At 45.6% G+C, this 18,302-nt stretch overlaps 1 protein-coding gene across 1 annotated transcript in view; it reads right to left on the bottom strand.

Annotated features, from left to right (window-relative positions):
* Nucleotides 1-8,211: 8,211 nt before the first annotated feature.
* The window catches only part of RBPJL (recombination signal binding protein for immunoglobulin kappa J region like), a 43,668-nt gene continuing 33,577 nt past the window's right edge, over nucleotides 8,212-18,302 (bottom strand). Inside the window, exons 6-12 of the mRNA XM_081196382.1 lie at nucleotides 16,544-16,718; nucleotides 14,501-14,638; nucleotides 13,539-13,642; nucleotides 12,491-12,631; nucleotides 11,263-11,418; nucleotides 10,083-10,186; nucleotides 8,212-9,271 (exon numbers count right to left, since the gene is read on the bottom strand). Coding sequence (XP_081052508.1) covers nucleotides 8,998-9,271; nucleotides 10,083-10,186; nucleotides 11,263-11,418; nucleotides 12,491-12,631; nucleotides 13,539-13,642; nucleotides 14,501-14,638; nucleotides 16,544-16,718 — 1,092 coding nt within the window. The 3' untranslated portion in view covers nucleotides 8,212-8,997. The remainder of the gene's footprint in view (nucleotides 9,272-10,082; nucleotides 10,187-11,262; nucleotides 11,419-12,490; nucleotides 12,632-13,538; nucleotides 13,643-14,500; nucleotides 14,639-16,543; nucleotides 16,719-18,302) is intronic.

The following is an 18,302-nucleotide window of genomic DNA, read 5'->3' as shown; positions in this document are numbered from 1 at the left end:
CCTTATCTCGAAAGAGGGTGTCATTCATTCTCCATCTAAATTGACCAGTTATTGTGGGTTTCATCTCCATCTTCACGGCGTTATGGTCGGAGCAAGTTTTTGGGCAGATTTCCACTTTCTTAATCTTTGGAGCCAGTCCACTAGTAACCCAGATTTGGTCAATTCTGGTCCAGGTCATCATTGCTTGGGAGAAAAAGGTTCCCTCTCTCTCCAGAGGGTTCCTTGTTCTCCAAATGTCTATCAAGTCCATGTTTTCTGTCATTTCGAAAAAAGTCTTAGGGAGTCTCCCTTCTTTAGTGACTGTTAGTCTTTGTGCCTTGTCCATATTAGTGGAGACCACGCCATTCATGTCTCCCATGATTATCATATTGTAATCCAGATAGTCCGTCAAAGTTTCATGAAGTCTCTTAAAGAAGTCAGATTTGCCTTCATTTGGTGCATAAATTCCAACAACTAGAAATTTTTCTCCTTGTACTTGTATCTCCACAGCCAGATATCTCCCTTGTTCATCTTTGAATATCATTTTTGGAGCCCATTTCTCCTTCACATATATTACCACTCCTCTCTTCTTAACTTTGTCTGATGAAATAAATTCTTGTCCTAGCCTTTTATTTGTGAGTAATCTCCTGTGGGCTCTGGTTATGTGAGTTTCTTGTAAACATATCAAGTCCAGTTGTTCTCTGTTCAAAATATGAAATACTTGTCTTCTCTTCAAAGGCCCATTCAGTCCATTACAATTCCAACTAAGGAATTGCAAAGCCATCTTGTTATTTTCTTAAGGCTCCTCCAACAGCTCCAAGTTGTTGCTCTTCTTCTGATGGTGGTGGTTTTTGTCCAAACGAGAGATTCAGGATATCCAGTGCTCTCCTCTGTTCTGCAAGTACGTCCACAGTCCCCTTCTGTAGGTCCTCCTGGTATCTTGCCAAAAATTTGTCTTTATCTTGAATTGTCTTTATTTTCACTTTCTTTGCCTTGTAGTCGAATGACAGTCCTTGTGGGAACTCCCACCTGAAACGGATAGAATTTTTCTTTAGCAAAAGAACCAAGTCCTTGTAGAAGTTTCTTAAATCCAAAATATATTTTGGGATGTCTTTAAAGATCTGTACAGCTGAATTTCCAATTTGCAAGGCCTTTTCAAAGTGTAGTCCTAATATTTTATCTCTTTCCTCCTTGGATCTGAGTGTAATCAAGCAGTCTCTCGGTGTCTTTCTATCTTGCTTTTTACCCAGTCTAAAGGCAGTCGTAATTTTAAATTCGTCTTCCTCAAGGTCCCAGCAATCCGCAAACTCCCGTGTCAAATATTCCACAAGGTTGTCTCTTTCATTCTCCGGAATCAGTCTTAATTTTAAATTTCTCTCTTTCCTCTGTAACTCCCACAAGGCCAAAGTTGGATCATGCTCATAGACCTTCTTGGCAAGTGGCTCTAATTTCTCCTGTGTCTCTCCGGCAGTGGCTTTTGCCTCTTCGGCAATTTGGCGCGTGGTGGCGTTTTCCTCCACCAATTTGTTTATAGATTCTGTATTCTGGTTTAATCTTGCTGATATTTCTGTTAATTTTTGTGTGTTCTCTGAAGTCTGTTTTGTCAAAGACTCCAGAGTTTGGTTTATCTTGAGCAAGGCCTCTGTCACAGCTTCCATAGAGACGGCTGCTCCTTTGTCTTGTCCTGTTGTTCCTGCTGATCCGGCTGTTGCGCCTGAAATTGAGCCTCTTTTCTTTGCCTGTTGCAGCTGCAGCTGTTGTTGTTGTTGTTGTTGCTTGATCTTGGCTCTTGTAACTATCTCTTCTTGTGGGCCACTCATGTCAAGGTCAATTCCCACGGGATTATTCTCCCTTGGAAAATTCCACTGTCTTAGGCCGTGCCAAGTTTTACTTTATCCTCTAGAGGGAGCAAATCAAAATGGCCATAGAACAGGATTTCCAAATACAAAAACAAAGGAGACAGTCCAAGATGTAAAAAAGAAGGAGATTAACACAGTCAAAGTCAATGTTGCTAAAGACTTATAACTTCAAATTGCCACAGTTGCCCAGTTTATACTGTTTCTTCTAATGATATACAGTGATCAGGCACTGTGGAAACTTTGTATCAAAGTATCACTTCACAGGAAAAAGTCAGTTCAGTGTACTAAAAAGGCAGACCGTTTCATGCTTTCAAATAGGTGAGATAGCAGAGGTTTTTTCCCCTCCAAATAGATCATGCAGTTGTTGGTCAGATTCACCTCCCCTCTGCCCTGCTTGCTGGAGGGGAGATCAAAGGTCTAAATGTCCGGTTTATATGATCAAAGAGCAGGTTTAAACGGATGCAAGTTTAGAGTTCCGTTGCTTTCACTTTCATGCAGTCGGGGGGAGGCAGACTTCCTTTGCTTAAATCTCCCCGTTTTTAGCCCAATTTCTAAAGTTTTAAAGGGTCCCGATTATTTTCCAGCTCTTACTCACGGGAATTCAGTCCAAATTTTCTTTTCAGGAAGAAATCGGCGCTCTCCGCTTATGGCGACGCGGCTTCACTTCGCAGGCTGGGTAGCGACTCTCAGCACCGCGCTCTCTCCCGATGTCGATCCGTAGCCTTTAAAAAGGCTCTTTCACGGTACCGGGGGGCGCGAAGGTGCCCACCGAGTCTCCTTGTTCTCAGGCTTCAGCGCCTGGGATTTTAGGGGTCCCCCGCTCGCCGTAGCGGGTAAGACCCGAACTTGCGAAGCAGTCCTTCTCCGGAGCTCGGAGGTAGGACCGCCATTAAGCGCTGGCACCGACCGGAAGTCAATTCGTTCCGTGAGTTTTGCCGTCTAGCGAATTTTTCGTCTTGCGAAGCACGGTTTTAACGATTTAACAAAGTCGCGAGACGTTTTCGTCTTGCGAAGCAAACCCATAGGGAAATTCGTCTTGCGAGGCAAATCGAAAACGGAAAAACCTTTCGTCTAGCGAGTTTTTTGTCTTGCGAGGCGTTCGTCTTGCGGGGCACCACTGTACCTCTGGATGCGAACAGGATCTGTTCTGGAGCCCCGTTCGCATCCTGAAGTGAACGCTACCCGCTTTCGTGTGCGCAGGTTGCGATTCGATGCTTCCACACATGTGCGTGATGTCATTTTGAGTGTCTGTGCATGCGCAAGCGGCGAAACCCGGAAGTAACATGCTCCGTTACTTTTGGGTCTCCATGGAGCGCAACCCGAAAATGCTTAACCTGAAGCTACTTCAACCCGAGGTATGACTGTAGTTGGTAAGCCATATTGAAGCCAGTTAAAGTCATCTCTGAATAAATAGGATTGGGTTGCTGGTGTATACATAACTAAACATGAGTTCTGACTTGTCCACTAAGGACAAGACGTTCTCTGAATTACTTTATTTTGTTTTTTTAAAACATACCTGGATCCGTGGATGAGAAATTCATCTCCAAAAATATATCAACAGTACTTTCTGAACTTCACACGGAAAAAATGATGTAGGTCAATGGGATCATCCTTTGATGTATGCTCTGGAGCAGGATGTACAGATGGAGTTTATCTGTACAACTGCTTCAGCTGAAACACTTCATCTGGATAGTACGAGGACCCAACGTAATATTGCCGTTCTTGCTTGCCTAAGATGATGAACAAACAAAACGAGAAGAAGAGAGAAATGGACAGGGGTATGTGTGCAGACAAAGCCTTCCTTTTGCTGTTCTTGGCCTCCTCCTGTTGATTTGAACCAGTTGTTCCCAGGGGGCACCGCCTTGAAAAGTTCTCTGAACATAATTTTCACATGGAGTCTGTGTTCCCAATGGGCAAATATTGATTTAGCTTGCCGCAGCATCTGAGCCAATTTCTTGAAGCATGTATAGCTTTTAACTATAAATGCTAGCAAAGCAGCTTTTTAGGGGCTTTGGAAATATTATCAGGGCAATAAAAGAACCTCTTCTAGGCTTCAGAGTGCCCGGTAGCTGAGTTGCACTCATTTTAGGGATGTTGCAAAAACCAAGCTCACTACAGGGAGTTGTAACGTTCAGTGTAGCTCTTTATATGTAGTTGTCACATATATACCCCTACTGGGACTCGGATAGACTGGTAAAGAAAAAGCGATTTGTATGTGCGATATAACATTGCGCCTCCAGATGGCGACGTGGAGTCCTGTTTTTCTCTACCTGATTTCCCTGTTTAAATTTACAACGCTTTAAACTGAAATGCTTCTTTGATGTGTCTAGATCCAGCCTCTCTTTTTTCTCTATTGTATTTCACAGTCGTCTTTGAGTGTCTAAGTTGTGCATGGCTATTGTTTGGCATGTTCACATTTAAAGCAAACAACGAAATGATGCCACCTCAAACTGAAGGCAACTCTTCCAGAGCACTTTTGAAAAAGTGAAATAGTGAGAGAACCCAGATGGGACAGGTAGAAGCCTGTTTGGAAGCAATTCTACTGTATTCAGTGCAAATGTACCTTTCCCCCTTTCATAGCAAGTTCTGAGAGATAAATGGATTGGAACATAGTTATCCTCCCATTTCCACTCTTCTCTGAATTTTGCAGTACAGATTTCTGGTCACAAAATGTGCCAAATGCACATATAGGGACTATTTTAGGTTAAAATGTTCATCAAATGGACATTTTAGGGTGATTTTTGTTCCGCCTTTGTTGCACTATAGGCCCTCCGGACAGCAATAATGTGGTAGGTTTGGGGAAGCATCACAGAACAAACCAAAGCAGAATAAATCCAACATAAATGTGTTGTCAATAACATTCTACAATACACTTGCAGTAAAATGGCTTTCTGGAGGTGCTCTGTGACTCATGTTTCAGTAATACATCTGTCTCCACCCATAGACATGGAGTTAAAGGAAGCAGAATGGAAATCTGGTGGACTCGGGTGCCGAAAAATCCACTTTGCATTATTGTACTGAAAGATAGATTATTCTGCCAACATACTTTGTTCTTTAGTCATTAGTCATGTCAGACTCTTCGTGACCCCATAGACCAGAGCACGCCAGGCACTCCTGTCTTCCACTACCTCCCGCAGTTTGGTCAAACTCATGCTGGTAGCGTCCCCTTCTCCTTGTGCCCTCCATCTTTCCCAACATCAGGGTCTTTTCCGGGGAGTCTTCTCTTCTCATGAGGTGGCCAAAGTATTGGAGCCTCAACTTCACGATCTGTCCTTCCAGTGAGCACTCAGGGTTGATTTCCTTAAGAATGAATAGGTTTGATCTTCTTGCAGTCCATGGGACTCTCAAGAGTCTCCTCCAGCACCATAACATACTACCCATAAAGAAAAAACAGAGTGGACTTTAAATTACTGCATGTTGCTTGTTCATCTCTTTTGCCCCTGTCTGGCAACTGAAACTAGCAATTATATTTGCTGCTACTAAACAGGCCAAGTCTTTATATGGTACTATTCATGGCTAATGCCCAAGGGGCCCCCCAAACAGCCAACATATTCTGGAGTTCCGCTCTGCAATATATCTGTCCTTGAATCTGAAGCAAAATCAACTTTGGCTGGGAGAGCTGGTGAGAGTGGCCTTATTTTCACTTCATAAGCTAAAAATGGAACACACCATGATGTAGGGCAGAATACAGGGAGCTAGTCTCGGGGGACCGTGATCCCTGCCAAAATGCAGGAGACACTCTCGTCTGATTCACAGAGTTCAGAGTCAGAACAGCAGTCTCATGGAATGGCAACATTCCCTAGGTTTATTGCAGATTGATTTATATAGCCCATCATTTCCTAAGGGGTGTGGATGGATTTCAGCCATGGTCAGTGAATAAAATACTAATGCGGGCCCACAGAAGCTGCTGGGTGGGTCTCTGTGTAATGCAGTGAGATCTTGAAGAGGGCTTTCAGCTGTCAGGCCCAGTGTTCTGCCTGTCAACCTTCAGTCAGCTGACACCAAGACCCCACCCTACGACACCAATTCCTTTAAAGCAGAGGTGAGGAAGTGGATCCAAAAGATGGGCTGGATCCTTATCTGCCCCTACATCTGGCTAGATTGGCATGTGGACAGACCAACCAGTCAGCAGAAGGGCATCAGTTGACCTATTCCCCCCCTTTACGTGTTTTGAAATAATATCTGACATCATATAGTTAGGTGGGGGTGGCTTGGCCAAGGAATGGGGAGTTAGGTCTGTGGGCCAGAGATGTCCCACAACTGCTACAAATAGGCAGCATTTGTTGCTGGCACCTGTCTGTCTCGAGAGACAATGGAGCTAGCCTCCAGGGGTGAAGCTAAACTGCTGCATTAGCAGTAATGGCGTGACCTCCCTGGGGCACAACAAGAAGAAGAGTTTGGATTTGATATCCTGCTTTATCACTACCCGAAGGAATCTCAAAGCGGCTAACATTCTCCTTTCCCCTCCTCCCCCACAACAAACACTCTGTGAGGTGAGTGAGGCTGAGAGACTTCAGAGAAGTGTGACTGGCCCAAGGTCACCCAGCAGCTGCATGTGGAGGAGCGGAGACGCGAACCCGGTTCCCCAGATTATGAGACTACCGCTCTTAACCACTACACCACACTGGCTCTCAGCAGTGTGTATGGAGGTTCTGGGCTGCCCAGACAACAAGACCCCCATCTCTGCCTCACTGATGTGCTCCAAGGGAAAGCAGAGCAATATGTTTGGCACCAGCTTGGAGTGCAGGAGTTGCCAGAAGGAGGCGTACAAGCCGCCATCCAACCATCTTAGCGACCCCACTTAGGGCTTATTCCTTAGCCCTTTCTTCTCCCAAATATATCCCGCAAGGCAGCAGAGGTCTAGGACCAGAGTTTTCCTTCTCCTAGATGGGCTTCCTTCCCAGGTTGGCGAAGCCCCATCTGCCTCTCGGAGCCCCTTATGCTGAACATATAACATAAAAATGTAGGGTTGCATTCAGCCTAAGGCGAACATTCCAGCAGCACAAGAACTTTCCTTGAGAAGTGGTATGTTCTCCCTTCTCCCTCTGAAATCTGTTCTAGGGGTTCCCCCAATCCTCTGGACCATATTTAGGGATGGTGTGGATTACACATAGGCAAAAGGTGTGTGTGTGTGTGTGTGTGTGTGTGTGTGTGTGTGTGAATACCATTCTGCTAGCAGTAACCTGTGCGAGTTCAATTATTTATTTGAATATCACCTCTAATAAGTAAGATTTTGACAGCCCCCTCCTATAAATGTCAGGTTCCTTATTTCTTTTGGCCATGGGTCTGCTGTTGAACTGGGCAACAGTTGGGAACAAAATAGCTGTGGGGCATCACTGGGGTTTCTTTGGAGTTGAAAGGGTGGACCAGGTGTTAACAAGGTCAGATTTTCATTTCATTTCATTTTTTCCTCTGAGCAAACGACTCTTTGACAACACCCACGTTGACACAAAGCAGCATGGAAGCCCATCTCTCTGAAACCACCGGCACAAAATAACCCGAAATGCGCCAGCCACAGCTTTCCACGGCACCCACAAGACACACTGATGTACAAGAGACTCTTCCAGCCTTGGAGTCATGAGTGGGGGAAGCAGAGAAAGGGCTTCTTGTTGGCATGACTCGCCTGGCACTTTGAGGATGCTGACGCTCGCTGGGCTGCGGTCTCTTTCCACCGGGCTCCTCTGTAGGCCTTCAGGAGTTCAACACAGGTTAAAAGCCAGTGTGTGGTTTTGGCACCGCACAGCTTTCTAAATAAGCTCCTAATGCTAAAGCAACATGCTTCAGAATCTATGATTGGCCCTTTGATGCTGCATTCGCCCGAAGGTTCTAAATTAATCTTCAAAGCCCGCAACATGTGTACAGTGGGTATCTTGTGCATCCATGGAATTTGGATGCCTCTTGAGGCCCTTCCAAAACCGCTAGGGACTCATTAATTAAAAAACAGCTATGTGTGTTTGCCTATAAGTGGGACTGGACAGGGAAGATGTAGGATTAGGCCCCACCTTAGGGGGCAGGTTGGGGGGGGTGCACCCAGGAATGAGAGAGGAATTGCCTGAAATTGGATTGCAAAACAAACTCGCCTGATTCGATCCAGGCAGATCTTGATGATATTGATGATCCAGGCAGATCCTGCTCTTGTAATCCAAAGCCCATGGCAGCAAGAAGCCATGTGGCCCCTGGGATTGACCTGTGCTGGAGCTTTTCTAAGAAATGATTAAAAGGATAGAGGGAGCACTGCAGCCCTCAAGTCGCCTTACAAGTACTTTAATTTTAATGTTATTTTTTTTAAATTAACATTTTATCTTGAAATGCAGGTGTCTGGTCATCTGAAAAAATTCTAACAACTGCTATATGTAATCCACTACTTTTTTTTAAATTTAATTAAGTTTCAGATAAATGCAACGTAACATATACAGCCCTGAATCCCCATTCCACAGATAGTGCAGCATATCATCTCCATAAGAAACAGTTCAAGTCCAGGTGACCATCAAATGAAAGTGTCTTTTCATATGAGATGCTGGCGCTCTGTAACTATGTTCTTTTGTCACTGCAGTCTAATAAGCACTATTTATTTATTCTTAACTTGTAATGTCGAAGAAATCCAGATTCTGTACTTGGAAAAGTTATGCACATTGAGCAATATTTCATGATTTCCACATAATGTATAATAGAATGCTATTTTGCACAATTTTTTCAGCCTTGACAGTCACAACAGGCCCATCTTATTCAGCCACCTCTCTGGTGTTGGCGGTTTTCAGGTGATATAGTTCACTTTTAGGTATATACATTAGGACTGAGTGATATATCAATATATTGTCCAAAACCTGTTTGAAGTCCATATTGTAATATCTGTTTCATAATTTTTGACCTGGCAATATATTGTGAATCATGATTGTATGTGTGTGCTATGCAAAAATCACAATGCAGGAAAAACTGTGAAGCCAGCCAATGCCTCTACATAGCTCCATCCTTATTTTAGACATCGTGGTATACTGGTATATCGTGATGTTTAGCTGGTGATATATCACGACGTTGAAAACCAGATATCGCCCAGTTCTAAATAAGACATGAGAATTAAAGCTAAGATTCACAGGAAGCCAAATCTTTTGCTCTGTCCTCTGCACCCCTGTTGAATCCTGGCATACACAGAACACCGGCTCTAACTTTCCATGAAGAGGTGAAAGTTGGTCTTCGTGAACTCCTGATGGATGGTATCAAGCAAGGTGTCGGAATCCTGGATCACCTTTGGCAGGATTGGCTGCCCAGTCAAGAAACTCTGCTCTGGTGTGTATGTGAAACTGAAAGTGCTGGAATAAATCAAGCCGTCATTCCTTAACAGTAGGAGAGGGACAGTGATGGGGTATCTCAGCCACCTCCAGTCACGGCTGAACGCAGAGATATCAGGAACAACGCATACTAAAGTCTTGGGACTCCTAAGGAGGAAAAGAATGCACAACACAAGAAAAATGTGGTTTCTTCCTCCTCCCCGCAGTGACTCAAAGGTTTACATTGGAGTCACTTCCAGACAGCCCATTTCACTGAGCATTCATCCTGATTTGCAGGGAAGTTATATGATGCCCATTGTTTATTGAACATTGGATTTGTTTGTGGGGAAGTTACTGTATTTTTCACTCTATAAGACGCACCAGGCCACAAGACGCACCTAGTTTTTGGAGGAGGAAAACAAGAAAAAAAATATTCTGAATCTCAGAAGCCAGAACAGCAAGAGGGATCGCTGCGCAGTGAAAGCAGCAATCCCTCTTGCTGTTCTGGCTTCTGGGATAGCTGTGCAGCCTGCATTCGCTCCATAAGACGCACACACATTTCCCCTTACTTTTTAGGAGGGGAAAAGTGAGTCTTATAGAGCAAAAAATACGGTATACAACACCACACCCAGCAATTACCCCACACTTTCCAGTACATCTTCCATGCAAAGACTTCTGCAAGAACAAGCGGGCTTTCTCCCTCCTCTCCTTGCATGCCCCATTCTCCCCAAATTGGCTTGGGTGGCGGTCAGGAGAATCCCTGGAACAGCACACAGGGGGAGGAAAAATGCTTGCGCTGATGGAGCGATCTGCTTAGCGCTATGTTGAATTCCTCCCTGTGAGTTTATAGCAAGTATACACTTGTTGAATGTAACGTGTGAACGCCCCAGTTGTCTGGAACATGCCCAAAGAATAGCGGTTGCGGAACTGCCCAGGTTAACATACCTTGTCTGCACAACAGATTGTCTCTCTGCTTTACCTGTACATGGTCTCTGCTTCCACATCTCCAAACCAAACCTTCAGGTTTGCATGCAAGCACTCGCCCTGCACTTCTAGCATCGCCACGTCCCCTCCACCTGCCAGCTGTGAGAAGCAGACCCAGTCGCAGGGAGAAAAGGTTACACACATCTCATCATGAAGTTAGAGCACAGCCTCGCATCCCTCTTCCCCTTCCACCTTCTGACATTAAAGCAAGCACGGGAGATTCCAGACTGGCTGCTTAATCGAGCATTCCTGCTGATATATTTGGACAAAATTGTGTGGCGGCTATGCAATGTCGCCTGTTCCTTGCACGTTCATCCTGATAAGGTGGTGTGGAGGTTACCTGACATCACTAGCTTGTTATCTCACATTTGAAACGTAAATTCCTGGGACATTTCTTATCTGACATAGAGCATATAAAACAGCGGTCTTCATATTTAGAGGACAGAAAATAGGCAACAGCCTTCCACCCAACATTTGTTAGATCTGAGTGACGTAGAGGCTGCAGAAGAGCACGTGGTGTCAATATACAGTGGTATCTTGGTTGTCGAATGGAATCCATTCTGGAAGTCTGTTTGACTTCCAAAAAATGTTTGACAACCAAGGCGCAGCTTCCACTTGGCTGCAGGAGCTTCCTGCACCCAATCGGAAGCCACAGAAGCCGTGCCAGACATTTAGGTTCCAAAGAACATTTGCAAACCAGAACACTCACTCCCAGGTTTGTAGCATTCAGGAACCAAAACGTTCAAGTCACAAGGCGTTCGGGATCTAAGGTACAACTGTAGTTCATTTATAAACCACAAGTTTACTTTTTGAACTTCTCAAAGTTGTCTTCCCTTCTCAAAGAGGCTACCATATTGCATACCCAAGTTTACACCCTTGTAGTCTACATTAAATCAGCCAGAAGAATTGCTATCTTCCAATTTCACAGTCAGAATGGCAAAACAGATGAGAAGCCCTCTGGCACCCATCAGCGTGTACTGAAAGAGTGAAAGAAGTGCACCTTCTGAGTATCCTGAGCATGGGAAGATGGGTTCGTGATTTAATCTCCAAGTAATCATGAGTGGCATCCCAGGAAATGGGGATATTTCCGTTTTCATTAAAGCAGTTTCGCCAAAAATTCTGCCAGATTTTTCTCTCTCCATCGCAGAGCAACCAGGCAGAAAAACTCGACTCACCTCCAGAGCTGTGATGAGAGGGACTGGGCTCACAGGATCCTGAATGCCAGTGAGGCAGTCACTGAATGTGTATTCTGCGGTTTCCGTCCCAATGATGGTCCAGCAAGAGCTGTCGTTCAGCAGCTCCCGGTTCACTTCCTTCGGACATGGTGATGCCTGTTTGAACCATCAACAACCTCACTGGGTACTTAGAAAAGAGGAGTTGAACTAAGCCCCAGTTCATGCTACCTGAAGAGTGTGGTTGGGGTCAACTTTCTACTTGGAATTATTAAGGATCGCATTGGCAGCTCCCACATCAGTGCTGGTGACCCCCCCTCCAGGAGGTGCATTTCTGATATGGGGGCTTTATGTCTGTGGCACTCCCAAGAGCTCATGGCACAGTCTATTTGTCAGTCTATTTGTCAAGGTGCCGTGTTGAGTTTAGTGTATTAGATTAATAAGACCAGCCATCTGGAAACTGTTCCAATTTCAGATGCTGCTGAAGTGATCGTCGGGACAGGTGGGTGACCCTGCTCACCTGTCAGAGTGGCCCATAGAGAGTTGGCTGCTTCTGGATCCAGTTCTCCCGACCAGATCCAGTTCTGGTGTATACAATGCTAAATGAAGTGGACCAATGGGCTGGCTCAATGAAAGGCAGGTTCCTACATTCGTACAAACGTTGCTGGACTCCAACTCCCATCAGCCCCATGTCTAATGGTCAGGGGTTGTGGGAGTTGTTGTCCAACATTATATTTGTGGACAGAGAAATAGGGATTTCTCAAAAAAAAAAATTCTAAGGGGAAGAGAAATTCTCCAACAGTTTCTCAATCCAGGGTTCACTCACCATTAGCAACAGCAGTGACATAGGTTATTTTCTAAGCATTTTCCTACCACCCTGCTGCAAGTAGCAACACCACCAGCACTGGTGGCAGCCAGGCCACCATTTTGCATCTTCCGCAATGTATGGGACTTGTCATTATTTGGGGCCCTGCATGTAGGAATGGCAACCACCACAAAAATGGTCCACAGAAAATTCTGCAACATTCTGTCTTCTTTTTCTCAGGGGCTTTGAAAATTCTGAAAGTTTCTCCCCCTTCTTGCGATGAAAAAAAGGAATTCTGAAATGATTTCAGCTCTGCTCTAGCCCTGTGGCACAGATTCCAACTTAAATAATACAGCAATATCTTGATACAGCTGGGGTGGAAGGTATCTCACTTGACCCCCCAGTTCTGCCCGCCATCCCTGTTACCTGGAACTGGACCACTTTCTCTGTGGAGAGGCTGAGGTACATCCGGTCAGTGCCATGCAGCTGGAATGCACATTTATGCAGCTGAGAGACAGGTTCGTTCACATCCAACATCACTGATTGCTTAGCAACTTTCCGAATGATCTGGGGAGATGAATATATGCCTGGATTAACAGCAGCTTGGCGGGGGGGACGGACCCTTCATGTTTTTTATTCTGGTATTGTCCTTAGGATACTGCTCTATTGAATTATCAGGATGGGGCTAGAAGGTTATCTCCAGATTTTGCTGTACAGTTCTCAGTTCAAAAGACGCATAAAATGTGCATTAAAATTGTACTTTAGTGCACAACACATATTTTGTGGAATATGACATTAAACGTAATACAGTGGTGCCCCGCAAGACGAATGCCTCGCAAGACGGAAAACTCGCTAGATGAAAGAGTTTTCCATTTTGGAGGTGCTTCGCAAAACGAATTTCCTATGGGCTTGCTTTGCAAGACGACAATGTCTTGCGAGTTCCTGCTGGTTTTTTCCCCCTCCCCCCCTTTTTCTAAGCCGCTAAGCCGCTTATCAGCTGATCCGATCAGCAGATAAGCCGCTAGAAGCCGCTAATAGCGCTAATCCGCTAATCTGTCAATGGGCTTGCTTCGCAAGACGAAAAAACTGCTAGACGAAGAGAATCACAGAACGGATTCTTTTTGTCTTGCGAGGCACCACTGTATGGATTTTCATGAAGGGTGTTTTTGTTTTTTTAACTGCAGATTGAATGCTGAACCTGGATGGAATGTATTTAAGACATGGACTACATAGGATGTGAAATGGACATGATGGGCTGAAAATATACTAATTGGTGGAATGTGGCAACCATGCCAAATTCCTGGGGACGGAAAGGAGCTAGAAGAGGAGGCAAAATTTGGTGAGGCACAGGAAGCATGGCATAGTGTATTGAATTTCAGATAATGAGAGAGAGAGAGAGAGAGAGAGAGAGAGAGAGAGAGAGAGTTAAGATGGATTCTTGGTTTTTGATTTCCAGTTGACTGCCAGTCCTTACCAGAGGGGGCAGGGCCATGCCGGTGGCAGTGCAGATGAGACGAATGGTGGAACCATAGTGAATGTATCCTTCTCGCAGGGGGAACTCACCCTGGGACTCACCCGCTCGATATAAACAAGGATGGGAGAAAAGAAAAGAGGGAAAAGTGAGAAAAAGTTGAAAAGCTAAATGCGAAGAGAGAGACTTAACAGGAGTGCCTTATTTGACAAAAAGTTTTAAGACAGGGGTGGGGAACCTCAGGCTTGGGGGCTGAGTGCGGCCCTCCAGACCCAGGCCACACCCCTCCCCAGGCCACACCCCTTCTTCCAAGGCTCCACCCCTCACTGGCCCTGCCCTATGGCCTCCTTGCCTGGCTGCAAAGCATCCTTGACCTGTGATAATGCCTTTTGCTTGCCTAGATGGAGGGGTGTGGGGAATGTGTAAACCTCTGGCCCTTGTGTCCCTGGAATGTAGCCTATTGTACAATGGTAAGAGTTCCACCTTTTTCTCCTCCCTCTTTTGTTTATGGTCCCCCCAGCTTTGGCCTGTGGCCCCCAGAATGCTGCATTTGAGGCATGTGGCCCTTGAACTGAAAAACATTCCCCATCCCTGTTTTAAGGCAATCCCATTGATATAGACTCACTTGCAGTACCCAGATAGCAATCACAAAACAGTGTCTCCTTACAAACCATATTTTATCCATTCCTTACACAAAACTGTCATCCCTTGGTCATTTTAACTCTTATGCAGCAGTCCACCCTGGCCCCAAACATATTTATAACTTCAACAGGGACATTACAACGGATGCTAATTTTCCTAGTTTGATTAATTGCCAAGCCTTAATTAGCTGCTTTTATTTTGGGCTAGGTTGCCACCCACTCCTGGGCACAGTGCCACCGAATGTTGCAATGCCACTGGTCAGAACCACCAACGTCCCCACATTATTAGTGATTAAAAATGAGCATGTCGTTAGCAAGCCTCACCCAGATGAAGTGTAAAGGCTGCCCACTGCCTGGCACTTGCTGTGAAGGCGCCACCCTCAAATGAAAGATACCGGGTGCTGACAGTCTGGGAGCGCAGGCGGTTGAAGAGGGAGACTTTGGACCCGGACGGAATGCACACTGTGGGGTGGCAGGGGGACAGGAAGGAGAGCATCAGGGAAGAGATTGATGTAAATGGCTAAGTCCAGGTTCAATGCTGCAGCCCTGTACATGCTTACATATGAATAGGCCCATGAACACAATGAGATTCGTGCAAGGAGTCAACATGTGCAGGATTCAGGGAAGCTGTTGCTGAAGACTCCACTTCTGCAACCCCAGATATTTTGTCCTACAGTAGCATTTTCCTCCTTTGCCAGATGTTCTGTCAGGGGCTGGACTGAGAAGAAATGGTGGGAGCCGCCCCCCCTTCTCCTGAATCTTCCCAAGGGCAGGAGGACAGCATTGATTTAGAACAGTGGTTTGCAGAGGGGCATAGTCCTGAGGGGAAAAGCTTGGAGATACTGGGTGAGGAACAGCTAGAAGAGGAAACACCAGGAGAGAGACAGCTTGCAGATTCAGTGTCTTTGGACAGCATTCCTGACCCCACTTCGCCTAGGACTAGGCGGGCTTTGAGGGTGATAGAACAGAGAGCACAACGGCAACAAGCTCAGATTACTTGACGTAAGAGTGACGTAGATTAATGGGGACGGAGGTGGTGAGATATGCATTCCTTTGCCTCTTGCTGTGATTATTAAAGAAACTAACTGGTAAGAACACTCCTTTCATTTGATCTGATTAATTACTGCCACCGGGGGAGGGATCTGATTCCCTGAAGCTGACACGTTCTTGCTTTAACATAGGAAGCTGCCTAATATCAGGTCAGAATATTTGTCCATTTGTTCCCCAGGGGTGGGAACCTCAGGCTTGATGGCTGATGGTGGCCCCTCCAAGCCTATCCATCTGACTCTTGGAACTCTCCCCAGGCCATACCCCTCAACAGCCCTGCTTCACACCTTCCTTGAGAGTTTTGCCTGGCTGGAATGTGTCCTTGAGCTCTGATAATGCCACTTGCTTTTCTGGATGGCACACCTGCCAACATTTCTCCACTGTTGTTGATGATGATGATTTACTATTTATCCCCCCCCCCCATCTGAAAGGGTTGCCTCAGCCACTCTGGGTGGCCTCCAACATATATAATAAAACATTAAAAAATGCTTCCCTATATAGTGGTACCTCGGGTTACAGACACTTCAGGTTACAGACTCCGCTAACCCAGAAATAGTACCTCGGGTTAAGAACTTTGCTTCAGGATGAGAACAGAAATTGCGTGGCGGCAGCACAGCGGCAATGGGAGGCCCCATTAGCTAAAGTGGTGCTTCAGGTTAAGAACAGTTTCAGGTTAAGAATGGACCTCCAGAACAAATTAAGTTCTTAACCCGAGGTACCACTGTACAGGTTTGCCTTCAGATGGCATGGGGGTCAGATAACTCCACACCCTCCGACATTCCTTTGATGAAAATAGGGACACCCTAAGGAAAAGCTGGACATTCTGGGTTCAAATCAGAAACCGGACAGCTTCTGTAAATCCGGGACTGTCCCTGGAAAACAGGGACACTTGGAGGGTCTGGGATGGAGGATACAGAGTAAGTGTGGAAGCTAGCCTACTGAACAAAGGAACATGATACATTGGTTGCTCTGCTCACTTTTGTCTTTGGCCTTCCTACCCGGCACATGGCCCTCAGAAGACTGCCCAGAAGAAGACGTGGCCCTTGAGCTGAGAAAGGTTCCCCACCTCTGGACTACTCTTACTTATTGGTAGCAGCCATCTAGGATCTCAGATTCAGGGTCTGAACCAGCTTCTCCCCTCTGCTCCTTTTAAGCATGTGCTCTACCTCCACGCTATGCCTCCTTCCTAGCCTGTTGCGTTACCTTCTCCAACTACAACCAGTCTACCATCCTATCTTGCGGCTTCCTGGCAAGGTGGCTGCCTCCAAAGACACAAGGAAGGCTCCTTCCGCTGGCACCCAGGAGCCCATGTCCACTTACAGTCTGTATTCTTCAGGGATTGCTTCTTCTGGGAGGGCTTGGAGATCACCTTGATCAGCTTGCTGTGGAACGTGCCGATCTCCAGCCCGTTGCTGAAGAAGAGATTGACGACCAGCCGGAAGTGCTTCCTTTTGTCTGAGTCTGAAATGTACAGAGCTTTGGCACAGCTGAACACCTGCATCAAAGAGGGGGATTGTTATGGCTACAATCCTGTACACCAGTGGTTCTCAAAGGGTGGAAGAGGCTTGTTTATACTTATATTTTGGAAACGATGCATGTTCTTGTGTAGCTACATTGCTTTATACTTTCTGGACATCCCATGATCAAATTATAAATCAGTTCTGTTCTATGTTATACATCAAGCAGTGCTAGCTGTTGCTTCTTTTTGTTTTCTAATGCATTTCTTATCAATAAAAAACCCATTTTTTTATCCTGAAAGTGGGGCCCAGAGGAAAAAAAGCTTGAGGACCACACTTACCTTGGTGTAAAGCCCATTGTACTCAAAGGGTCTTACTTACAGGTAGGCACAAACATGATCGAACTGTTAGCGTCTTCAAAGTGCAGAACAGGAAGACTTTAACAGCAACTGTGTAAATTGGATTACAAACCATCTTGCTTTGATAGAGAGACTAGCTTATACAACCCACAGAAAAAAGCAGCAATGTTTTAACAAGATGAAAGGAAGGGATGGTGGGGGAAAGGAACCTTCCAAGCAAGAAATACAAAGAAATGAGATGGCAAGGCATCGTTTTTGTCTCCGGGACCAATGAGCAGGAAAACAAACTGGCCTTCTCAGGGAATCACATCAGCGTGAACTATCATTAGCTCTGCTTGTCACCAGCAAGAATGAAATGTGGGACGAAGCAACTCTCAGCAGAACTCATAATGGTCACCATTCACAGCCCTTTGAGGTTCATTTAAAGGGGAATGTGATTAGAGATGTTATTACAGGTGGGATGAAAAACTTGGGGATGGGGAAAGCTTTATTTACTTTGGGGTTAGGGAAATCCAAATGGAAAATTAATGTTCACGTGCAATTGGCTGTGCACAGCACAAGGAATCTCCTAGGTTTACAGTTCCCAGTCATCTTGGCGCTCCCTCTCCCTCTCCCTCTCTTCTGATAGGCTTTGCTTTCACAATGAGTTAAGCATTGCAGAGACAAAGGTCCCTTCTGTAGCCTTCTTGGCCCTTCTCCTGGTCCCAGCATTCTTCCAAGGCTGGAGATAATGCCACAGACATTTTGGTTCTATAAAAAGGTGCCAAGCTATCGCTCTCGCTCTTGATCTTTTGGGACCATTTAGGGGTTTCTTTCACCGCTTATCTGCCAACGAAAGAAGGTACTTTCGCTTGGCAGCGAGCAATATCTATGTTCACCAGCAGAAACCTACAGCTTTGCAAGCTGCGTAATCCCTGGCAGATCACCAACCATGGAAAACCAGCTGTGGAAGGACAAAGGCAGTGATGAAGGCAGATGAGTTTCTTTGAAGCTCCGGAGAGTCTGGCTTTCTTTCTGGAGGCCGCATGCAAGAGGATAGAGATGTGAAGGAGTAAACAAAACTGACTTTTATGGAGGAAGAAATTGTGAATGCTGCAGAAGGCGGCAGAGGAGAACCAAGACATTTGATCGAGTCCTCTGGAAAATGGTCAACATTTGAGCATTTTTATGTGGATACCTGTAGCTATCCTTTGGGAGGTTGTGGACTCTTCTTCATTGGAGGTTTATTAAGCAGAATTTGGATGGCCATCTGAAATTAATGCT

This window comes from Podarcis bocagei (assembly GCF_964188305.1).
Source record: "Podarcis bocagei genome assembly, chromosome: 5".
Lineage (NCBI taxonomy): Eukaryota > Metazoa > Chordata > Lepidosauria > Squamata > Lacertidae > Podarcis > Podarcis bocagei.
This window is presented reverse-complemented; position numbering and strand designations above follow the sequence as displayed.